Source organism: Corapipo altera, unplaced genomic scaffold (genome assembly GCF_003945725.1).
Source record: "Corapipo altera isolate COAL_440 unplaced genomic scaffold, ASM394572v1 62, whole genome shotgun sequence".
NCBI classification, from domain to species: Eukaryota; Metazoa; Chordata; class Aves; order Passeriformes; family Pipridae; genus Corapipo; species Corapipo altera.
This window is the reverse complement of record NW_020884894.1, coordinates 10,123,893-10,148,529: the sequence shown is the minus strand read 5'-3', so window position 1 is coordinate 10,148,529 and position 24,637 is coordinate 10,123,893. Positions and strand designations below refer to the sequence as shown.

Here is a 24,637-nt window from a genome sequence, read left to right as displayed (position 1 = left end):
GTTTAAGGTCAGATGATAACAATTCTTATGAAAGGAGGATTTATCTGCTAGCAATTAATGAAATTACAGAAAGAAATAGCTGCAATATTTACATAATAACTTTTTTTTTTAATTATGTGGAAAATGTGTTACAGAAAAAGAAACACACAAAGTTTTGGCAGATGTACTGATGAAATGAGAAGAGTTTCCCTTTAAGCAGTGACTGAGAGTCAGAGCTGGGGTGAGTGCTGGGAAAGCAACACACACTGAACTCACAGATCTTCACACACTGACATCTCCACAACAAGGAACAAAGGCCTGATGTGGAGCAGAGCATCAACACAAAGAACTTGTAAACAAGCAGGAAGATTGCAGTGTGGAAACAGAGATCCAGCCTGATACCACAGGTACAATGTAAACCCCATTCCTAGAAAAGCAGTTCAGAAAATTAATCTGGCAGCAGAGTTGATGTAACACAATTAACACCATTCAGCTTCAGAGCTGAAGAAAATGAGTCAAAGCTTCACAGTGGATGATAAATTCTTTAGCAGTCCATCATCCCTGAGCTTCACAAGTGAAGAAAAGAAGTTTCCCCTCTATAAAAGTTATCCAGCTTATACAATTTAATTATTAAACAGATAATTCCTCAGATCTATAAGCCTAGAACACATAAATAATTAGTTCCCATTATTCTACGATTTATTAACTGCAGGCATATTCTGAAGAACTGAAGCAGAATAATGTTTTACATATAATCTAAAGATGTTGATTTTCCTAGAGTTTACTTTTGTCATATTCCTACCTTTTCTGTAACAGATATTCAGAAATAGCAGAGGGAAGGGGGAGGAAAAAATAACCAAGCAAAAATAACCCCTTCCTGAAATTTTTCTTCTTTACTGTGCAAAATTTTACAAGCAGCTGAACTAAAAAAACAAAAGAGCAAACCAAAAAAAAGAAGTTATCACAGCCTGAAATTCAGGAAATCTCAGACTTCAGTCATACAAGTGAAAAAGTCACACATTGCCATCACTGCTTCCATTCCATTTCCTTACTTCACATATTATTTTAACGACAAAATTATATTCTACCATTACAATGGTCCATGACACTGCCATAAAATAAAATTTCCACTTCATTTATTAAAAAAAGAGGAATGAAAGAACTTATCAACTGCAGATCAGATGTTCCAATCTCACGATTGCTTTACATTGAAAAGCTGCTCTCTTTTCCAAGAGTTTAGCAGAACAACACCAAAAAAATAACTTGTAGGAGATGTCATCAGTTGATGTGAAAATGAGTGTCTCTCTACACCTGAGAGCACCAAGGTGCAGTCAGTTGGTAGCTGAGCAGGCAGGACTTGCTTGGGCAAGACCTGCTTGCAAACAGGAACGAGGCAGGAACTGTTTATGGAATCTACTTGGGGGATTTATTTACGTGTTGGGTTGTTTAAATGAAGGTCTGTGGAACAGCATGAATTCAAACAAGCAGACACACCTGCAAACAGAAGAACAACCCCCTCTCTGTGCTGGTTTTGGATTCTTGGAAACCAGGATGGAAAAAAAAAAAATAAAAAGGGGGAGGAAATCAATTATTTACAGGCTTATCAGCAACAAATAAGGGATCACAGAGCACGTGCAGACACTAGAAATGCTGAGTTCCCATAGAATATCCCTTCACATATCCTGACAGGCACAACACTCCAAGGTGTCCACAGCACAACCAGCCAATGCCATCAGAGCAATCCAGGGACAGCCCTCTGTCAGCATCTGGAAACCATTAGAGCACACGAGCAAAAGGCTTTTTTCACAGAGCAATCACACTCACCATATGCTGAGGAGAAATGGAAAGTTGGCAAGAAGAAATGTAAGCAGGGAAGAGGGGCAGATGACTTGTTACTAATGTACAGACTGAGAACCAACCAGCACATCTGACCTTTATTTTTCTTTTTCAGTCAGAGAGAAACTAAGCTATTTTTAAGTCTGGGTTATGGTGCACTTGTGTAGGAAAGCTAAAGGAAGATTTTAAATAAACTACGGTATGGACTAGGCTAGATCAGCTATTCAGCCACCCTCCTCAAAGAACTACTTCCCCTCTCTCCCAGAAAACTGCCCGTGACCTACACCAGTGCTGACCAACATCTCTGCACAAAGCAACTGTGGAACAGTGTTGGAAGATGGATACCAACACTCCCTACGGCCCATTTGTTTTCCCACCCTCCTGCTCCTGCCCTTCTGGGTCTCCTCTTCCCCACTTAACACCCAGAAATCACTTTATTGAGGACTGATCCAGCAGAAGGACTGCTAACACAATCCAGCTCATTACACAGTCACCGGTGCTGGCACACAAAGAAACATCATGGCCAGAAGAAAAGCCTGACTGGCTCTTCCAGCATTCCTGGGATGGCCCAGAGTCCTCATGAAAGCCCTGGGCTGCCCTGGCACAGAGGGCTGGCCCACCCAGCACCTCCTCTGCCCACAGACCACACCTGCTGTGTTTGCACAGAGCCACCGTGGGCAGGCAGTGGTTCTGTCACCACCAGAGAGGTCAGGCTGCAGGATGCCAGCATGCCAAAGTATCCAGGAGTAAGCAGCTGCCCAAAACCAAACCATTCCCAGAAAAGGCAGTTCTGGACAGCAAAGGCAATCCACAGGGTGCTGGGCTGTCTGTCCCAGGAGCAGCTCAGGAATGGAGAGGAGGCTGCAGGACAGGTGACTTTTGCTAGAATCCAGAACCCGTGCACCATGAGGGTTGGCCTCCAGGATGTCCTCCCCAGTCACATTCCATCACAACCCAGCACGTGGCTGGGGAGGTAAAACCAGTCAAGAGACTGAGCTGGCAGTCAGGAACACGCAGTGTCACCCACAGACAGCTCACCTTGCCCCAGCACAAAGAGGACAACAAAGATGACTCGTCCTTCTGAGTCACAACAGCCTGCAAGTTGTGGGTTGGCTGCCCTGCCCTCATGAGCCTCTCTCCCTGTTCCTGTTTACCAAGGAGAGATTGTCTAATGGGGAAACAGAGGCCGTGAGATGTGCTGACAAATCACCAGCAAACAGAAACATGTATTGGAGAGAGAGAGAGGACAAGAGCTCAGTGCTTCAAATACAGCTAAGGTCGAACTGCGAGCACCACGGTGATAAAAGCCTCAGTTATTTGTGGCAGCTCAGGAACAGAAGAGTCACAGACATTTCTGCCAATCTGTTCATCCAATGAATGCTGGAAGCAAGCCATCCACAGAATCATGGAGAGGTATGGACTGGAAGGGACCTTGGGATCTTCCTTCTTCATCCTTCTGCCCGAAGCATAAATAACTCTGAAACTTTTACCAGGTAGTTTGAGGGCTCCCCCCGGCAAATCTGAAGACAGAGATGCCAAAGCCTCTCCAGGCATCCTGTTCTGGTGCACAACCATTTTCATGAGGAAAATTCTTTATGTCCAGCTGGCATTTCCCTTGCCTCAACTTGTGACCCATTACCTCTTGTCCTTTTGTTCCAGCTGACAACACTCAGGAGACAAGCACACAATGGCTCAGGAATTAAGTACCCAGCAAGCCTTAAGACAAAACTGCTCAACAACACTTTGAACAGAACAAAATGAGGGTTGCTGCAATCCAACCCTTCCCTTCCCTCTCCCAGCTCACCCCATCCCTTTATTGACTCTCCTTCAATTAATGTCAGGGAGCAGAACCCTAAAAAATAGTCCCCAATTTAAAGAGGAAAAAAAAAAAAAAAAGGCAATTTCTGACAGTGACGTCAGTAGATTAAATCACCATTAATTATTTTGATGTGGCCAGCTTTAAACTAGTTATCTCCTTTAACCAGCTCACCACAGGACAGGGTAGCAGACTGTCAGCATGAAGGAAGGAGCAGAAACAAATGACAAATGCAAAGGCAGAATCCCACAGTCTCGACGTGTATCATCCTAAAGTGCTGTGGAACCACTCCCTGTGTGTTCACCACAGACAAGGAGGTGAGGGGAGGGCTGGAACTAGAGATTGCAAACTAAATTCTCCTCTGCTCTTTGAGGATAAGAACCATCCCCTCCCTCCCCAAAAAAGTAGCAGAAGTAACAGATCAATCTACTGACAGATCTGATTTGTTCTGTGTTACCCAGAAACCTTGTCAAGGCAATCTTTCAGGGGTAGCCTCCCCTCTCCCAGAAAAAACCCAAACCAAATCAAAAAACCCACATACAAAAATCAAACCCAGTAAACAACCATGACCTCTTATCAATCAAGACTAAATCCATCAGGATAGGGAATGACCACCATTCAGTAAAAAGTAAGTTTCAGTCATCTTTCTATCTCTGAAAGGATCGTGCTTCTATCTCACTGCATGAGCAGTGGAAGATCCAAAGCTAAGAAAAACTGACCCAACTTCAGTTTCTTACATGCACCAAATGGACTTCTGGATGCTGTACTTGCTTTGAAATATCCACCAGTAAAGGATTTTACTGATGCTGAGGCAGAAAAGTCCAGTGATGGCAAAGGGAGAGTTTTCAAAAGTCATTTTGTTTGCTCTTTTAGCAAAAGCACCATTATGGGGCAGGTCCACTGAAGGGCAGGAGAGACAGAGAATGCAAAAGAGGGAGCTCTTCTGCCAGCAGTGGCAGTCAGAAGCAACCTGTGTCTGTGGTGCTGCAGTCCTTCCCTCCCTCCCTCTCTCTCCCCCTGTGCTGGCACTGGGGTTTGCAAATTGAGCACAGGAGTACCCAGCCTGGAAAATGGGGGGAGGCAAGGGTGTGTGTTTTCACTGCTAGGATACAACGTGGTGGGAGGAAACAAAGGGAAGAACCACAGCATACTGGATTTAAATCCCCTTAGTCCTGTGAAAAACAAGGGAGAAGTTAAAAACGTGGTCCTGACACCTCAGTGGCCTCCAAAGCTCAGGTTTCGCTACCACGGTGACACCACCAATCCAAAACTGGCACTGCCTGATGCCAATCCAAGAACCCTCTTGGCACAGCATGTCACAGACAGGCAGCATCTCCTGCCAGGCCCATTTCTTACCCTGCAATTTTAGTTGCTGCTGTTTATTAGCAAGTGTCAGCACCTGAGCAGAGTGCAGAGCCCTGAACTAACAACTGTGGGCACAGAAAGACGACTGCTTTGAGCAAGATCAGCCAGAATTCCTCAAAGAACACTTCCTGAAATTCAGTGCACCGAAGTCTTTTTTGACCAAGTCTTTGTTTTGAAACCAAAGCACTCGCATTTTAAACCTAAATGTGAAATGCCATCACCAACTCCAGCAAGAGAAACACAGGGAATAACATCACATGATCTTCATCTCACTACCCCACACAGCAGAAATCAAACAACCATCTCCAGAGCAGAGGCTTTACACTTGAAATAACCCTTCTGGAAATGAGCTCAGAGAGATTCCTCTCCCTTTGCTAAAGGGCTTCCAGTAGAGTTTCAAGGAACGTGCTTTGCCACTTACACAGTTTGAAAGCCTCTTTTCATTCCCTCAATCCCTTTAGATGTCTGGACTTTTACTCCTTTAAACTCAAGTCACCATGGTGGAATAAACATGAGAGAGCTTCCTAGGAAGAGATCTCTGCCTCAGTTCACTGGTACAACACACAGAGCCTCTGGTAGGTACAATTCAAACTGCTGAAGCTGAGACACAAAAGCACCTTCTCAAGTGACAGCCAGGCAGCAGCTACAATGGAAATTCACAACTACAAATCCCCAGCACCCCCATGGGCAAGGTAAAAGTTGGATTTGTCTCTACCAGCAAAACAAAAGCAAGGCACAGGAATGGCTGAGGCACCAGAGAAGCTCTCAAAGCCTCACCACTGCCCTGACTTTGGATCTGAGCTGTCAGCAGCTCCTGTTCAGACTGCTGTGTGAACACAACATGGCTCTGTGTCTTTGGAAGTATTCTGGAAAGTCACTGTAATTACAGAGTACAATAAAAACAACAATGGATCACTAATATAAAAAACTCTGATCTTGGGAGACAAGCAGAAAATTCCACTATCTCCCTTCAAGATTGATCTAGACTGCAGTAAGGATTAAGTGCTGTTCAGTGACCTTTTGTGATGTGATTTCTTCGGAAAATTGTCTTGAAGTTCACCGCAAACGATTTCAATTTTAGCAGTTACATCAACTAATCAAGGGCAGGGTTTCAAACACAGACAAGCAGTTAAACCCCAAGTCAGTGGAGTGAAGGAATAAAGATGGTCTTTTCCCTGCATTTGTAAGGAATTCAGCCCAGCATCCACCTCTGCAGATAACCTAGTAATTATCACAGGCCTAAATGCAGCACAACTTGGGATCCTTTACAAGTAGGACACTTCTCAGTTCAACAATGACAGCAAAAAAAATGCAACAGGAACAAGTCATCACTTTAATTTGGTTTTTAGCAGGAACACTTGCTGCCCTTCCCCACAACCCTTAAACTGCCCAGAGTTCAAATGTTATACTTGAAGGACTGGATTAATTAATTACAGTCCCTCCTCCTGTGTGGCTTTTCCTTCCAGATAGTTACACCTGCCATATTCCTCCTTTAGCAATGAACAGTGTCAGGGACATCCACCCACAGAACAGGATGACACCTTTATAATGAGTAAAAATTACACCTACACTTGCAGCACAAACCCAGACCTTGCTAAAAATGCCCCCTTTACTGCTTTCCCCAGTGCCCCAGTACTGCCATGACCACTCTTTACTGTGACAGCACCTCTCTAAGAGCCCAAAATTAAGTTCAAGGTTCCTCCTTTCCGTTTCACTCCACTTCTGAGGCATCACAATTCCAGAAATCCAAGTGACCAGACCTTGCCAGCAAGAGGGAAAACTATTTCAATTCGAACTGCACTGGAGACCCAGAGCCCATCTCAAACAGCTCAGGAGGGAGCTGTTCAGGTGCCTCTGCCTCCAGTGCATTCCACCACACGCACATCTATTGACCAGGAGAACAAAACCTGCCCGTGCTGTACCTGCCTGGCTCCCCCAGCAGCCACAGGACCTCGAACCCTTCCGGAAAAGGAGGTCAGAGTCCAGCAGAGCTGCCAGACACACACCCCCAGCCACTGAGCTGGAATGAGGCACTTACCCATCTCTACCTTTACTGACGATCTTCACTTCAAAGTAATAAATGCCACAGGCTGCAGGGATGGGGTGTGTGGCCCTGACCGAGGCAGCATCTTTGTGATTTTTACCGTGACCTAAGAAAGAACAGAGATGTAAGTACTGAGGGGATTTGGCCTCTCACACACCCTGATCTAAAGCCCTGCTGCCTGAGCCCAGCAGGGACCTGTTTCTACACGGAGCCAGCCATTTAAAGCACACTTTTCAGAGAACCAGCACATACAGCCCTGCACTGCCACCAGGGAAAATCCCTGCACGACCAGCTATGTAGTTTTCCCTTTGTTTTCACTGTGGAGTTTCTGAGAAAGACTGTCAGTGCCACCTCACCCCCTCCCCACAGACGTAATTTGAAGACCAACGTACACAAACAGAAGACAAAAATGATTACACAAGAGGGGAATGACATCAGTGTTTACTAACCAGGGAGGAAAAGGAATAATCGGTTCTCCACTGGGTGGGTAGGGAGGACAGCTCCAACAGCGAGCAAGCAAAACATCACACTCCAAGCCTGTGAGCGGCTATTCGGTGTGAGCCCGAGCAGCCAAAGCCCCAGTTACGCGGCGTGTCGAGGCCATCCGGCCCCTTGGCCGGGTTTTAAGCCGGATGACAGAGTAAACAGGCGGTCTGGCTACACCCGGGCCCGGGCGGGCGACACTGCACAGCGTTATATAAGGCCACACGCTCCGCCGGGGAGAGCCCCGGGCCCCACCGCCTCCGCCCCCGAGCCCGGGCAGCCCCGCCGGGTCCCCGGGCCGAGTTCGGTCCCGCCCGGCTCCCGCCGGTCACCGCCCACGGGGCCCTTTCCCCGGGGCCGCCGGATCCGCCACCGGCCCGGCCCGCGCCCGGCGGGCCCCGCGGAGCGGCCGCCCCGCTCCGGGTCGAGGCCGAACCCGGCGCCGCCGCCCCAGCCCGGCACCTTTGTAGTGGACGCGCAGGTTGCCCTGCGAGAGGCCGATGTAGTTGTACTTGTCCTTGGGGCTCCAGGAGCGCGGCAGCGGCGTCTCGTCCTGGTTGACGGCGGGGTAGAGGCGGCGGAGGCGCCGGCTCAGCTCCTGCTCCTCGGGCGGCCCCGGCGGCGCCGCGTCCCCGCCGTGCGGGCTCCCCGCGCCCGCCTCCGCCATCTTGGACCCGCTTTGTGTCAGCGGGCGGGGAGCGGGGCCCGGCCGCGGCTGGCGGCCAATGGGCTGCGAGCGTGCCCACAATGGGGCCGCGCCGCCCGACGGGAAGTGGAGTCCGCACCGCGCACCCCCGCCCGCTGGTGGCGCTTGCCCAGACTACAACTCCCGAGAGGCCGCGCGCTCGAAGCCCCATCCCGCCCCCCGGCGCGCTGCACGCTGGGAGCTGTGTCCCCGTCTCGCTCCGGTCCCGTCAGCGCCGCGGAGCGCGGGACTCCCATTCCCAGCGTGCTCCGCGACACGGCGAGGATCAGGGGCCGCCCCGCTCCTGCAGGCGCCCGCCGGCCGCCTCCGCGCACGGGCCGGGTTCGGCCGCCGCGCGGCGCCCGCGCGTCAGGCGCTGCGTGGGCAGCTAAGAGGGCGCGAGAGGGGGTCCTGCGGGCGGGGACGTTGCCATGGCGACGGGTAAACGGAGCGCGCGCGGCGGGAGCGACAAGGAAGAACAAACCGGGACTAAAGAACAAACCGGGACTAAAGAACAAACCGGGACTAAAGAACAAACCGAGCTCAGCCGGGAGGGGCTCCGGGAACTCACACCGGGAATAACCATCGGCGGAGCTCAGAGGGCAGGGATGAGGGGCCCCGCCTGACTCGGTGCAGCTCCCAGAGTCTCCTCCGGCTCCCAGCTGGGTCCAACCTCAGCCCTGGACTGGATCTGTTCCCCATTACATGCTGCATGATTTTCCCTTCCCTGAGAGAATATATAAATATTTATATTTAGTCTTTGTACATATCTAAATATATAAAAATCTATTTTTATATGTATTTTTCTATATATAGACGCTACAGTAAAAACCTTAAAATTCCTGCTGTGAAGCCACAGGCAGCAGGAAGAAAAACCAGATCCTATGAGTTCATTCTTAGGTCTATGACACACATAATTCCATGTCTCCATTCTTTTTCCATGTCTCTGTAGCAATAAACAGGCCCTTGTCACCATTCCAAAGCCATGATTGTCAGAGCAACTGGAGTCCTAGTTAAGGGAAGAGCTGCAGCCTCTTGCTCTGACTAAAGAGAGCTCCCCAGGAAGACACTGAAGGTGACGAAAATCACATGAGAGAAAGTTCAATCCCCATTTCTGTCCCTCCGAGCCTGGTACATGTGACAGGCATCATTCTTCCCCAGCTTCTGAACTGTTTTACAAAAGGTCACAGTCCTTGGCACCCGAAATCCTTTGCTGGGTCTGACCTCATTCCAGGCATGGTTCAGGTTCCGTACAATCCTACACCGGTTTTGTTCCGTCTCCCTGCGTGAGGAGCACGAGGGAGCACAGCACAGACCCCCTGTGTGGGACCACCATGGCTCCCCAGGGGAGCTGAGCCACAGAAACCACCCCGGGTGTGTCAAACACAAAGCCCCTGCTTGGCATGAAGAGCATCACCACAGCTAAAGGCCTGTCAGGAACATCCTGAACTCCGCAGTGCAGCAGCCTCTCAGGTCCCTGGCATAAGCAGCACTTGCATCATGCAGAATACACAAGACATTTTATTCCTCAGAGCTGTACAAGTATTCAGAGGGAACATAAAAAATTATGGGTAGTCAAACTGCGTGTAACAAGGGCCGGTGAGACCCAGCAGGGAGGGGTAAAGGCCACAGCACGAGCAGCCCTTGCTCAGGAGAACGTTGAGCAGTCCCTGCCCGACTGGTTCCGTGTGGAAAACCATCACAGGGAGCAGGGACGTGGAACACTCCACAGGCAGCCCCTGGGAGCGGATCGTGAGCACCCCACAGGGGTCAGGGCTGCACCTTCACCTCAGGGGATCACTTTGTTTCCACTCACAGCGACTGGAATCAGGAGCTTCCTGTACTCCAGGGGGAGGTGACGCTCTATCAGCACGTTCAGCGGCATCTTGTCCGTCACCAGCCCTTGCCTGTGGCCAAGAAGAGAAGAGCAGAGAAGAAACAGAGCTCTTAGTGCAGAGTCTTTCCACTCAGCATCAGAGTAAAGCTTTCTTGCAAGTGGTGATTTTGCATTTAACAGCTGAAATGCTGTGGCTGCCTGTGACAGAGAAGGCGCAGATTCCTGTTCTCAGGCAGTTTGTCGCGAGGTCCTGTGCACAGCACAGATTCCAGGCTTGCCCACACAGGGAAGCAGACCCAGAGGGTTCCTGCAGCTTCCCACAGAGCTTCCCTCTGTTCATCACGGGGATATTCATCTATATTGATCTGTACCAAAGCAGAGGCTCATTGCTTTTTAAATTCACAACCCACCTACCAGGGGATAAATTTTACCACCGTTTGAAAACACACAGAGAATGATGTAACTGAAAGAAATAGCTCAGTACCCAGCAGATTTCTTCAGTCACAGTTCAGAGGTGGTTGGCATTTGCCAACTGTGTAGGCCAGGTAGTTTTCCAGTGCACCATTTAGCTGACTGGCATGAAAAAAAAAAAATCAGCATCTCCCCAGTTTTGTGGAAAGAAAAAAGCACAGCATTTATTCACACTTTGCTTGTGAAAGGAACAGAAATACTGTTCTTATGCATGAACCAGCAGCAATTCCTGATCCCTTTAGGAGGCAGTGGAAAGGCACAAAGACATCTAGAAAAAGGTGAAATAACATGAGCACAAAATCCTCAAACCTGGCCAACCAACCCATTGTGCCTCTCAGCCTGTTCATGCCAACTTCTGCACACACCTGTCCCTTGGGAAAATGAAATCTCTGGATCAGGACAGCAACAGATTATTCTTTTTAAGCAGCAGCACCAGCTCTGCCTACAGAGGCCTGTGCTAAGCCAGTGTCATCAGCTGTGCCCTGCACAACACCTCAGGTGACTTTATCAACATTGGAAACTCTTCCAGTGCAGACCAAGAATAACAACCTGGAGTAATGACTTTCAGTGAAGAGCAATGGATTGTTTTAGGTTTCACACAGTTCTACAGAGGGCTGCCAAGCCAAGAACAAATGCCCTGTGCTTTGGACAGGACAAAGTAAATTCAGGCAGGAGCTGGGGCAGCTGAGGGAGCCCAGAGGACAGAGAGCAGTGAAGCAGCTCTGAGAACAGCTCATCCAGGTGCTGGGCAGGGAATGCCACCATTAGGTGAGGCCAGCCCGAGCTGGAGGCTCCTTCTCCTGCTTTGGAGAGGAACTGTCAGTTTGGATCCTAAGTATCAGGTTATGCAGAAGCAGCCAGATGGGTAATTTGTCTGGAAGAGCAAGTCACCAAAACAGACAGCAGGGCATGTGAAAATGCTCAGTGTCAGCTGCAAGTGCTTGTAGCAAAGAGATCGCTCGGGGATGAAATGGTGCAGCCCAGCTTCACTCTCAGCATTCACTTCTCTTCTACTATTTCCCAGCTGTAACTGCTTCACCCTTGCACAAAACCCCCTCCTCTTGCTGACTGCTCCTCAGATGACTCTTGCACTCCCAACCCATCGCTACTTCCTCTTGCCCCTTCCACCATCATCATCGAGGGTAAAACCCCAATTCCAGGGATGCCCTCCTGGGAGAGGTGGCCAAGTGGCATCACACAGAGTCAATCACAAGAAACCACACTTACTGTGCAAATACCTACTGCTGGTGCACACCCTGACAACAACCAGGTGTTACCAAAGCACCCCCAAAACTACTGCAGGTTAATAAGAAACAACCCTTTACCTTCTCATGAGCATTTCTACATCAGCCATCTCCACTGTTTTCCTCCCTGCATGGCTGGTGTAAGCTTCCAGATCACTGCTCAGCTGCTTGAAGTATTTCTCAGAGCTGAAGGGGGAATGGGGAAGGAAATCAAATCAGGCTGTGGATTGTGTGAACACACCAGCTGCTCCCCCACTTCTGCAGGGCAAGTTGCACTGGAGCTGCTCGTTGTGCAGGTCACAGCCTGCCAGGGAAAACTGGGGGAGAAGAAACTCTCCACCTCAGGAACAAAGCTTGGCTTCTCAGCCCAGGCTCCCTGGAACTCCACAGCCAAGAGAGGTGTGAAACAGCTGCACATCTGACAACCAGAACCTCTCCCAGACTTCCCACACATGCAGGAACAGGGATTGACACCAGTCAGAGAGAAATCAGCTCTGATAGTCAGACTACTGGCTCCTATGGTGACACTTCAAACAATCCACAGATTTTACAGATGAAGATAATATGGTTTATAGATCCAAAAAGCTGAGAAAACCTGGACTCCAATGGAACAGCTGGGACACCTCCACTGTGCCCAGCACAATGACCATTACCCAGAGCCATCCTGCTCATGGTGAATGATAACAAGGCTGTGACTGGTACAACCTTTTGTGACAAACCCAGATGCTCCTGCAAGGCCAGGTTGGTCACAGATACATAAACAGCAGCCCAAAGCACTTAGCACATTTCTGCCCTTGTCTTCAGACCTCCCATGACTCTTCCCAGCTGGAAAGGGAGGGCTGTCAGCTTGTCAGCAGCACTTCCAACAAGCTTATTACTTCAGGTGAAAAAATATAATTAAAAAAAGAAACCAAACCAAAACACTAAAAAGAGTGGGAAGAACAGTTTGTTGCTACTCACCATTTTTCAACAATTTTGAATGCTTCTCTGGTCACTGGCATTTTTACAAAATAGCTAAAAACCTCCTTTATCAAACTCCTTGCTATTTGAGGCTCCCGTGGTTTCCTTTGGGATGTTCCTGATCTCCCTGGAACTTGCTTAGGCTGCAGCAGCTGCACAGGAGACCTTGGAAGGCAATTGAAAATTCACACATGAAGTGAACGAGGCCGGGAGAGATGCAGAGAACACCAGGCTGAGTTTGGACAAACCTTATACAGAACTGGAAGGGGTAAGAACTACCTCGTGCTCTTCATCCTTTCTCCCTCCCAATTCTTCAAAACCCTCATGCCCAGGCAGGACAGTTTGCAAACAGTTCATGTGGCATCATGACCTCGAGAGAAGCAATCCAGAGAGACTGCCTGTTTGTGTGACAGACTGTCAGCAAACCCCAGTTGTCTCCCAACACATGGCTGCAGTTCCCACTGCATCCCTGGAGTATTCCCTCTCCAGGAGTGCACGAAGTTTGAGGCATCCACAGGTCACCTCTGTATCTGTGGACAGGGGAGGCTGCTCTGCAGAATACAATTCTACACTATTGCAAACTTCAGTGGGTTTATTCTGTGGGTTTTGATTGGTTGTTTGGTTTTTTTCCCCCTTGAACAAGACTGTAACTCCAAAGGAAGTTACAACTGCTTCCCATTCTAAAAAGGAAAAATTGTAATATGAATTAAGTGAAATCCACAGATTCACTCAGTACGTGATTGGAAAACAAGAGAAAAAACTTAGAACCTCAGGCTAACCCACAGAGGGAGTGCATGGATCACCTGACTCTCTCCAGTCCACCTGTATGTGGGCACAAGAATTTGGTCTTCTTGTTTATTGCTTTGACAAACAAAAATCTAGAGTCATGGGCTAGAAAATTCCTCCTGTTCCCTAGGACCCACTGGTAGTGGTTCTGATGAAGCATACAGCTTCATGAATTTCTAGTTAAGATGGTGCCAGTGTTAATTAATTTGAAGTAAAGCAGAGGACAGGTTCACTTTCTGCCTCTAGGAGAGCTTCATTTTATACTCAGCACGTGGCAACTGCACACAGCTTTAGGCTTCTGCAGTCAATGCAAGTGTGTCATTCCATGTGATCAGCACCTTGTCATCTCTAATTCCCCCACGTCTGCAAAGGCCTCTGCATCCCATAACAGACTCTATAGTTCCAGAGTAGCTCACCAGTGGAAAAACTCCTAGGGAAAGCTTTTGACCTTCAGCACAAGAAAATATTACAAGAACATTTATTGGAAATGCTGAAGGCATCAGATCTGCTCTGGAAGATTCGCTTGATTCACCCTTTACTCAGCTGCTGCAGCAGTGGACGATCCAAACCCTCCAGGACTCCTCACTCCCTGTGGCAGCTGGCAGAGCCCAGGGCAGCTGGCAAAGCCAGGCTCTGCTCTTCCCCCTGGACACTGACACCCTCAGACACTCTCCTGCCAGGCCACTGCTGGAGGTGCCTTGGACTTACTTGGGAGCAGCAGGTTTTTCATCCCGTGGAGCTGAGAGCAGGGGGTTGTGGGCTGCAGCACGGACAAACACAGGAGTCTTCATGGAAACCTCTGGGGGAAAAAAAGGACTTGAGGAACTGAACTCTCTTCTCAGAGCTCCTGCAGCACCCAGTGCTGCTGCAGCAGCAGAAACCCAGCCAGCTTCCCACAGGGCTGGCCCAGAGCACACTGCCTGTGCTCCAGTTGTGGCCCCACGGCACCCTGAGCCAGCACAGCTGCTGGTTGCTGCAATGCCAGATTTTATAACTCCCTCCAGCCAAGGCTCATGTGATCAGCATCTCACTTCTTCTCTGCTGGGAACTGCCCATAGCAGTTTCCTCCAAGTCTAGTCTGCACTGTCTAACTTCACTCTCGAAATTCTTCACTTCTTAACAAGTGAGAGCAGGAAAGAAAACATTAACAGAACTGAAACACTGAGCAGCTTCCTGTCTGGAAGAGGAGTGGTCACCCAGGGCTTCTTGCCTGATAGTTTCCCTTGCAAGCTGAGTTCAGCCCAACAATCCAGCCTGTCTGCAATGGTGGCACCTTCCCAAACATCCCCTAAGAGCTCAGACACCTGTCCTGTTATAGAAGCCAAGCCCAACAACTAGAGGCTTCAGGTACTACTGAGAGTTAAACCCCCCAGCTGGAAGGGTCAGAGGATCTCTTGGAGAAAGCAAGGCTGGGTGAACCACTGTGGCTGCCTGCATTAGCTTCTCCTGAATAAACATCTCTGGGCACTGGAGGAACAGGGACCAGGATGCAGGGAAAGGGACTAGTTATCCTGAGATTTCTGAGGCAAGATTTATGACAGAAGTACATAATTTTTCCTCTTTCCTGACTCTCCTTGTCCAACGAGACCTGTAAGGTGCTGCTCATACTGTTCCACTCAATCAGCAGAGATCTGCAGCCAGATCTTCCCATCTCTTCATACAGCTGTGCACAAGATAAGCAACTGCAGACACCCAAAGAACACCTACAGCTTTTCCTTGTGGCAAAAGGGTATCAGTTCAACTTCTGTCTTTGTGCACATTGCATAAATACACAGAGACATTGATATTCTCATTACAGCTGAATACACCTGAAATCCTAGCAATGGGATTTTATGATGTCCTTAGTTCAGGTTTTTTTATTTCAGGGTGTATTGTACTTCAAAAGATTTTAAGATCGGTCCCAGAAGACATCACTAAAACACTCTGGGCATTCTCAAACATGGCCTTGATCAAAGAGAACTCAGTCTGATGGATCAGTTCTTCCAAAAGGCACCAGCACTGATGAAGTGTCTGAAGAACTGCTCAGAAACTCTCAGCTTTCTGAAAAAACAGTCTACTTTTTTTGTTAACTGGACAGGAAACCTGTAACTACATCTACAAAACACAGGGTTCTAAATTAGGTTTCAAGTCTGGAGTCATGTAAATGCCTGTGGAAAACAAGAGTTCAAGGCTCTAAGACATTAAAAAGTTGGCCTGAAATTAGGAGTCAGGAAGGAAAGAACAGAATGCCAAGGTATAAACCCACTCTGCACTCAGCTGCATCTGTTTTGTGCACTTCCACCACCTTCACCTCAAAAAGTACAAGATGATCTTGGTCCCTGAAGCACCTGATGAGCCAATAACAATCTGGCCCTAGAAAGAGCAGCCAACAGCTTCCCCTGTACTCTCTGATGGACTAAACAGTTAATAACATTATTAACCTGTTTTTTCTCAATCTAGGGAGAGATAACAGGGAAAAATTTCTCCAACTGCCTCTGCTGCTGCTGCAACTTTCTTACCATGACTTTCAGGATGTTCACTTTCATCCTCAGCAGGCTCTTCCTCTGGATCATCCAAATCTAACACGATAGCCTGGTCCTCTACCACATCCTGTTCATCATCTTCCTCTAATGGATTCATCCCAGATTTTTCAGATGAGGAGAGAGCATCAGAATGCCTGTCCAGACTTCTAGTTCCAACATCTTTGGCAGTCTCATGTTCTAGATTTCCAAAACAGGAAAAACACAGCACTGAAACAAGTACCATAGACAAAATTTCAGAGCACTCATAGCAATGAAATCCAACTTTCAGTTCCTGACAACCACCTATTACCTTCCCATCTGCAAGGATTAGGGTTGGTACACAAAGCCAGATAAGCTGAAGCACTGATGAATCCTCAACTTTTCCCTCTGCTACATCCAGGTGTGCAGAGGTCCCACAGAAAAAAAGCCCTTGGTAATGTGAAACCCAAGAGATTTGAGTGAAATTTTTATCTGAGCTCCTTTCAAATTAACTTTCTTTAATAAGCACTTCTAACTCAAAAGGTCATACCAAAGCCTTCACTGCAGTATACTGACTACAGAAGACCCAGCAATGTAGGAAAAGTAACTTGGGAGATTCCAATTTGTCAACTCACTCAGAAGGTCTCCAAATTTTTTTCAATCTTTGCCTGATTCTGGAACTTCCACCAGTAAATTTTAACTAAAGATGCATTCTGCAATTACCTATTTCTAAACACTACTGCCAGTGCAATTTTGGTTTCCCTTTGGGCAAAACCCAGTCTTCCAGCTTAAAATGACAAAATCAGTTTGGCATGTTCCCAGTACTTAGCCCAGATTCCAGAATGCAAAGGAAGTGCAGTCTCTCTGCCAGCTGTGATGCCAGTCAGGCAGCCAGGGAGGTCTCTGGCATCAGGGATAACCATCAGCATCAGGGGCTGTGCTCACCAGCCTCGGGAGACACGTGGGCTCCAACGCTGCCTTCTGCCAGTCCCTCTCCTGCTGAAGGAGCTGTGTCTGTTTTGTCTCTGGTGTCCTGTGCTGCAGTTATCTGCAATCCTGCTTCTTCAGCCAGTTCCTTCTCCAAGTGTTCAGAATACCCAGCACTTGCACCATGTTCTGCAGCTAAAACAGGAAATTCTATCATACATCTTACCTACCAAAAAATCCCCCAATCAGCCACCAGCACACAGTTTAACAACCACTGATATGTATTTGTGATAAGTTAACTCAGCCATAAGCTATAAATAAGGGAAGCAGATGCAGTTGCCTTTACAGCTGAGAAATGCCCAACCTTTCCTGTGTTTGCTTTACAGCCACCTAATTAGGGAGCACGTCAGATCCACATGAAGAAATTTTATTTACTTACAGGAAGCAGAACTCTTCCAGATCTGCCATCTCTACAGCCATTCTCCCTTCTGGTGACTGTGTGAAAGGCCAATTTCTTTTCCTTTAAGTCTAACAATACCTGGAGTTTTTGCTCAGATTCTCCTCCTCATTTCCTCAGTTTTTCTGAATAAACAGCTTTGTAAGAGATATATTCCATTGTAAGAAGAAAAATGCCTAGCAGTGGTTTTAACCATCCCAGACAAGCCTCTGGCAGGCAGGATGAGGAGAAATATATGGACATTTGACTTGCATGTCTTTAAAAACTTTAGCTACTGAAGTGCCAAACAGTACTTAAGTATTCCTTTTTCCTGCATAGTAAATCTACAGTCCACATGTCTGTTATCATGTAGCTCAAATTCCAGCAGAAACCAACACAGGTAATTACTTGGAGAAATCTGGGCACTCTCAGAGCATCATCACTTGCTGAAGAGCTTGGAAATCTTAGCTGAGTCCAGAACCAGAAGCTGTAAAAGTGAATTTTTACCATCCTCTCCACTAACTGGGAGTTTTCACACTCAAAATACAAGTTTGTCAAGGCCCAGGAGCCCCAAGCCCAAGTGAAGGGGACAAGGAAATGTGGCCAAAAGTGCTGCAGAAATCAGTTATACCAATCTCACTACCAGAATGATTGGGCTGCCCACACCAATGCAGGGCCTAAAGTGAAGTGAAATATTAACTAGCTCTGTGAGAAGATAAAAGCTCAACATGAAACTAAGCCTCCTTGGGCAGACAGGCAGCAGGGATTCTCTCACCCTGCTGGATCACTGCTGGGATAACAGTGGAGCACCAGATGCTGTCGATGGATTCAAGCATAATTTTTACTGATTTCTGCACTTGCTGCTTGTAGCAAAACCTCCTGTGAAAATGAAACTCAGCAGAACACAGGAAGCCGTGTCCACACCTACCCAAAGCTTTATGTACTGAACAGGTAACACCAGCCACCCCCAGCAGGGTTTTTAACAGCTCATTCTAAGGCATTTTTGAGCACAAGTCCTATGAGGAGAGGCTGAGGGAGCTGGGGTTGTTCAGTCTGGAGAAGAGAAGGCTTAGAGGCAACCTCATCACTCTCTTCAACTACCTGAAGGGAGCTTATAGCCAGGTGAGGGTTGGTCTCTTCTCCCAGGCAACCAACAATAGGACAAGGGGACATGGGCTCAAGCTCTGCCAGGGGAGGTTTAGGTTAGATGTCAGGAAGAAATTCTTTACAGAGAGGGTTATCAGGCATTGGAACGGCCTACCCAGAGAGGTGGTGGATTCACCATCCCTGGAGGTTTTTAAAAAGAGATTGGACGTGGCCCTTAGTGCCATGATATAGTAATTGGAGTTGGATCAGGGGTTGGACTTGATGATCTTGGAGGTCTTTTCCAACCCAATCTATTCTATGATTCTATGATTCTATGAAAGAGAAAACCAAAAATGTGCCTGTGGAAGCAGGAAACTTCCACGACTTGCTGTCTTCTAGGAACAGGAGGTACTAAGGCCCAGCCCACCTTTATTACTTAGGTGAGGTCAGCCTTCAATCCCTTGGTTTAAGGGCAGAAGATGCTGGTCAGTACTGGAGAAAGATAATGGCCAACATGGCCTAAATAAATACAGTAGAGTAGTAAAATGTACACGAAGAAAGAGTGATCAGCCAGAGGTATTCCTTGCCAAGAGGGAGCTCTACATCTTTCCCATGGGAAGGTGAGCAGTACTACAGAGCTACCAAAACATATTAACCTTTATTCCACTTGCAGTCCCAGTGAACAAAGCAAATACTGGCAAGGAAGCACATGAGCAAGTCACAGCCCACTTTTAGAAAGCTTGTCCAGAAATGCCCAGCATCTCTGATACAATTTGAATTAAATTCTCTCCAGCATCTACTGCACAATAAAATCTTACCTTTCTCTGAGAGTCACCTGAAAAACCTTGAATCAGATTATACTCTGTTCTCCTGCAACACTGAATGCACTTCTTACCCTCTCTGAAAAGCTTTTCCTGTTCCACTCCATTCACTGTATTAATCATCTCTTCTTCTGAATCACTTACTTCTAGATCTTCAATTATTTGGGATACAACTTCTCTCAAAGACATTCTGGAAGAATTTAGAGTGACTGGGGATCCCAAATATTTACTTGAACTTCTGGATGACAGAGAGGAGCTCAATCTACAAACAGCTAAAACAGAGAATTAATGTGTCCCTGGTATCTTTTTAAACTTTCTTTTAGCTTTCCTCATAGGTAAAAAAACCAACCAAGCAGGGAGAGAAAGACAACACAAGAAAACACTCTTCCTTTACTTGAAGCAGTTTAGAGAGGTCACAGTGTACCTTAGGAACCAGATGGAAAAATCCTTGCAACTATTCTTCTGCTCACCCTGAGGAGTAACACTGAGAGCAGCCTCTTTTGGTAAAACAGAACTAGGTCACCATTAACATCTGACATTATTGCCTTACTAACTCCAGCATCTTTAAGATATGCTCACTCCCCCTCATTTCATCCAGTCCCCTAGTCCACATCCTCCACACTTTTCTTGGCATTATCTATCCCTTTGTCCTAAAAATGCCGAATATTGGACTCTTCAGAGCAACTAACTGTTTTCTGTTCATGCCTTCCCCTGTCCTTCCAAAACAACTTTTGCCTGGTCCAAGCAATATGAGGAAAACATGTTCCCATTTACACAGCCAGGACAAGGTATTTCCAGGGAAATGAAGGGTGAAGAGAGGTACCAGACACCAGGGAAAAACTGGCAAAGCATTGGTACAGAGTGACCAGGGAGGCTACTACCTCTGTCCAAGGGATTTTTAAGGCCCAGGAGACAATGAAGCTGTGACAAATAAGTGACCACACCAGAGTAAAGGTCTAGACTCATAACTTCCTGAGACTTCTTCCACATCTGTCTACATGTCCTACATATCATCTCTGTTAAGCCCAAATCCTAATCCACAGTACTCACAGCCAGCCACCTTCTCTTCATGAACAGAAACCCGCTCCACTGGATTACTCTGCTGGGAATGATCTTGCTGATCTTCTTGCTGGTTTGCAGGTGTTCCTGGAGATACAGGAGCCATTCTGTCAATGTGCTCCTGATGAAGGCCCAAGTTCTCAGAATGTCTTTGTGTCCTTCCCTCGTTTGTGCCCACACCGGACACCAGACCCTCCGGCCTTGCTGTGTCTTGAGCTGCATCAGAAATCTTGCTCCTCTGTGTTGGAGTTTTTGAATGTGACAGCTGGGGTTCAAGAGCAGAAAGTTTATTTTGGCTCTGTTCATCACACTGAGGCTGAACAAAGAGCTCTGTGTTGTTCAGCACGATCTCTGCATCACTGGTCATCATGGTTGTTCGAATCCCAGACACGGACTGCGAGTCCACAAGATAGTTCTGTGCTGTTTAGAAAGTTTTAAAACAAGTTTTATGTGAAAAACTGTTCAAGGTCATAGGGACACCCTTTATTACCAGGACTTGCATCATTCAAAATCTAAGTCATTCAACCAAATCTTACTCATCCTCAACAGATCAAACACTGAACCTACATGACCCCACTTCAGTGCCCCCAACTTTCCCTACCAAACTGTAGAAACCCCAGTACCCACAGAGGAAGATGATGCCAAATGATTCATGTGATTTAAGTCACCCAACTGGGCAAAACACACATTTAAGTGCACAGAGTCAACTACAGAGGCAGAGCCTCATTCTAACCTCAGTTCCCAAATCACACTCTACCTCTGTGGGCGTGTCAGTAACCTTATAACTGCAAAACACAGGCCACGCCTGAGTAACTGCTTCTGAAAGCCACCTTAGGAGAGGCCCTTCCTCCCCAAAAGAGAAATAACAACACAAAAGGAACCATTGCTCTTCAGCATGTTCTGTTCCACTCTGCCCTCGAAAGCTTCCATGTCAATGGCTTTGTGGTTCCTCGGCCTCCGGAGCAAACCCCTCTTCTCAACAGTGTCCGGGGCCATCAAGGAACCAACAGACATTCGGAGGGATCTGGAGACACAGGAGGGAAGAAACCATTTGTCAGCATCACACCCCCTCAGACCACAGGCATGATGGTACTAACAGTGAGACACATGACAAAGCCAGGAGGAATTCCCCCCAAAAAAAACCCCTTGAAGATTAAATGTCAGTCTTTAAACAACTGGTTTAACTTCACAGTATCAGCCAGCATCAGGTTATGTATCACAGGGATTGGGAAACAGACTTTTACAGCCTCCCTGAGACACCACAGCTGACCAAAGGGTCAGAACTTTTAAGAATTTTAAATAATAAAAAAAAAAAAGGGAAAGCAGATGTTTGGGAGTAAAATGTACTCTAGATGACAGCAGGGTGGTAGGAGGACTTCAGAACAAGTTTAAGAAGCTGCTTAGTGTCAATGATCACCCCAAAGTACAGCTACCAACACACTGTGACTGTTCTGAGGTGGGAGCTAAGATAGCAACATGTAAAGCACAGGAAAGGATGTTTTTCACTGTACATATTTTGCACCCTGGACACTGACCATTCTCAATTACCTCCTGTCCCTTTATCTAGGCAGCCCAATCAAAAGGGGGGTTCAGAGGCTTCAACAAAGACAGAAAATATGGAATTCAGCCCCAAGAAGCACCTTGTGTGGCACCAAAGGCGAGGGCTGCAGTGAGAAAGGCGAAATAACGTGCTGACTTTGCAAACGTGCTGCTCACTTGCAAAGAACACAGGCAATACAATAAAGTTCTTTGACCTGCTAAAAAACTTCAAAGGTCCAGAAAATACTGCATAGATTCAAGTGATGAGATGAGACAATTAACAAGCAATGATGATTTTCTATTTTGTACTGAGTTATTGTCAGAAACACGAGCTACTAATACAAGACCAAGCTGGGCACACAGAGCAGAGCCACAATTTCTGTGTGTGGTGCAACACCTTCAAATTCCACCAGCAGAGGGGGATGGTTTTGTTACTGCCAACACAGGTCTTTACCATGAACCCAGGTATCTGTACTGTTCTTCACAGCTCCAGGTGTGATCAAAAAAGAAAGCAGCTACACTCAGGACAGCCAGAAGTTAAGACATTTTAGATTACTCACCGAAACAAAGTTGTGCTGTCCCGCGTTGACTGAGCTAGAAAAAGTTGGTGACACATTAGTTGAGAAATTACCCTCTGCACACTGGGCTACAGGAACACCCCAATGGACCCTCCTCTTTCCAGCGCCAGTCATGCTACAGTCCTCACTTAAGTGCAAACAGAATTAGAAGACAGGTTCACTTCATTACTTCTTGTCTACATTTCAGAACTGCGTATTAGAAAGCCAATAAGCAATCTCTGAAAGGATAGGAAACAGTTATTTCAAAGAAAATTTAACATGGTACATAACCCTCAGATTCAATAATTTAAATTTTACCACGTCCACAGCAACCAACCCAAACAAGTGCATCTGGAGCTTTAGAAGAAAGTGGAACTCATGTACACACAGGCACAGAGTCTCTAATTTGGAGCTGAGGTACTGGTGTCTGCAATCTGGAGCTGAATTCCTCCCTTGAGTTCTACTCCAGTTGCTGCTCCAATAGGATACATACACTAAGGGGAGGTCTTTTATCTGCCTCTGGCAAACTGCAACTGAAATGAAAGTTGTATTTGCCAAGTTTGCAAATTTATGTTTAAAGGGAAGACTCAGTCCAATATAAAACATCTTTCACAAACCTATGAGAGGGTTTTTTTCCCCTCAGACAAGAACTTTATAACTTATTTGACTTCACTGCAATGAAAAGTATACAGCTGCTCGCATTTTAAAGTTTTTGGAATTGAGAGGAAGTCAGGGATTGCTTCCTTTGGAGACACTTCAAAACTCAAAAAGTATCAAGTTGCAAAAGTAGTCAAGAAGTCTATATACATTCAGGGCAGAGCCTGGAAATTGGCTCAGAAAGGCTTATTTTAAATTTGGTAGAAGGGAGGGGGGTTTACCTTCTCCAACATCCCCTTTGCATGAGATACTGCAATCAGGATTCCAAACCTACCACTGCCCAGCTGAGCAGCTCCTAATAACTGGACTGGAGGAGGTGAAAACCAGCTGGCAGCAAAGACAGCACTGAACAAGGTAATTTTTGACTGCAGCCTTACCTTGGTTCTGGAAAAGTCGTCTGTCTGCTGCTCTCTCAAATTCAGAAATGCTGACTTTCTTCCTTTTCTTATTCAAATGGAACACAGTGACAAACGCATCTTCAGCAGCAAGGTCTAGCAGCTGCAATTCCCCCCTGCCAAAACAAACCAAGCTGGAGAGGCATTTCGGAAACCCCCACCTGACAGGATGCAATTTTGATCATTGAAGCACAAAATAGAGAAGTTCTGCTCCCCAATCCCACCATAGGAGCTGCAGCCATACCTGGCATATAATAAATGTAAAAATTATATTTAAAAAAAAAAAAAATCACTTACATGCTGGAAACCCTCCTAGATGGGAGTGCTGGACGAGCTTCTTCCGTGCCTTCATGGTTAGATATCCGAGGTTTCAGAGGTGAAACTTGGGGTTCTGCCAACAAACCAAAACATTTCCTTTCCACAATTCAATCCAGCAAGAACACCAAAATGCAGCAGAGTGTCACATCTACACCACAGGCTGTAAATTACATTTACTGATGGGTTAAAATAAAGACCTGGTGAAAACTCTCCGGGTTCTGCTCCTGGGAAGGCTGGCAGTGACAAAACCAACAGTGACAGATGGCAGCACGTCCTCTGTAACTCACTCCTGACCCTACAGCCAAAGGCAGCACCAGGATTATGTGCTCAGTCACCAGGATAAGACCAAGCAAAGGGGATTTTGAAGAGGATTTTGAAGACTATTTCACCAGTGCAAGGCCTGGCCTTTCAGACAGTTCTATCCCATGTTCAGCTGCAACTGCAGTGACTCCTCTCTTGCATTAATCAGTCATAAAACGGTCTGAATTCTGTTCCACGTAACAGGGTAAGGATAACGGGCTACCAAGGAACAACCTCTGCTCTCAGCTCCACCAAAACACTGTCTTTCTGTTCTCAGTTCTCCTGAAAAAAGATACTTACGGGTCTGGATGACTCTCCTGAGCATAACCCGTGGTGTGTCATTGTCAGGGTCTGGGAACACCCTCAGTCTCCGCTTCCCCAAGGTGCTTCTGCGAGAATTACTGTTCTTCTCTGGATTTGATCCAGTCTAGACAGAAATCAGAGACAAGCAATTCAAAAACAGTATTTCCACCATTAAAGACCGCAGCATCAAAAGCGTCCACCATCCATCTTCTAATGACAACACACGCCGGCTAACGGGAAACATTTTTTCAAA

At 47.0% G+C, this 24,637-nt stretch overlaps 2 protein-coding genes across 9 annotated transcripts in view; both read right to left on the bottom strand.

Annotated features, from left to right (window-relative positions):
* RANBP10 (RAN binding protein 10) overlaps positions 1 to 8,190 on the bottom strand; it is a 60,790-nt gene extending 52,600 nt beyond the window's left edge. Inside the window, exons 1-2 of one of the 6 annotated variants that reach the window (XM_027646576.1) lie at positions 7,986 to 8,190; positions 7,035 to 7,146 (exon numbers count right to left, since the gene is read on the bottom strand). In XM_027646576.1, coding sequence (XP_027502377.1) covers positions 7,035 to 7,146; positions 7,986 to 8,190 — 317 coding nt within the window. Of the gene's footprint in view, positions 1 to 7,034; positions 7,147 to 7,235; positions 7,448 to 7,489; positions 7,726 to 7,985 lie in introns of those variants that run through there. The other 5 variants (XM_027646578.1, XM_027646577.1, XM_027646580.1 and 2 more) reach the window with 5 other exon arrangements.
* A 1,519-nt stretch (positions 8,191 to 9,709) lies between these two features.
* The window catches only part of CENPT (centromere protein T), a 16,195-nt gene continuing 1,267 nt past the window's right edge, over positions 9,710 to 24,637 (bottom strand). Inside the window, exons 2-15 of one of the 3 annotated variants that reach the window (XM_027646560.1) lie at positions 24,382 to 24,508; positions 23,761 to 23,854; positions 23,446 to 23,579; positions 22,415 to 22,448; positions 21,197 to 21,339; positions 20,307 to 20,735; positions 19,331 to 19,528; positions 16,932 to 17,108; positions 16,005 to 16,205; positions 14,538 to 14,621; positions 14,215 to 14,305; positions 12,721 to 12,885; positions 11,842 to 11,946; positions 9,710 to 10,115 (exon numbers count right to left, since the gene is read on the bottom strand). In XM_027646560.1, coding sequence (XP_027502361.1) covers positions 9,998 to 10,115; positions 11,842 to 11,946; positions 12,721 to 12,885; positions 14,215 to 14,305; positions 14,538 to 14,621; positions 16,005 to 16,205; positions 16,932 to 17,108; positions 19,331 to 19,528; positions 20,307 to 20,735; positions 21,197 to 21,339; positions 22,415 to 22,448; positions 23,446 to 23,579; positions 23,761 to 23,854; positions 24,382 to 24,406 — 1,998 coding nt within the window. In that variant the 5' untranslated portion in view covers positions 24,407 to 24,508 and the 3' untranslated portion in view covers positions 9,710 to 9,997. Of the gene's footprint in view, positions 10,116 to 11,841; positions 11,947 to 12,720; positions 12,886 to 14,214; positions 14,306 to 14,537; positions 14,622 to 16,004; positions 16,206 to 16,931; positions 17,109 to 19,330; positions 19,529 to 20,306; positions 20,736 to 21,196; positions 21,340 to 22,414; positions 22,449 to 23,445; positions 23,580 to 23,760; positions 23,855 to 24,381; positions 24,625 to 24,637 lie in introns of those variants that run through there. The other 2 variants (XM_027646561.1, XM_027646562.1) reach the window with 2 other exon arrangements.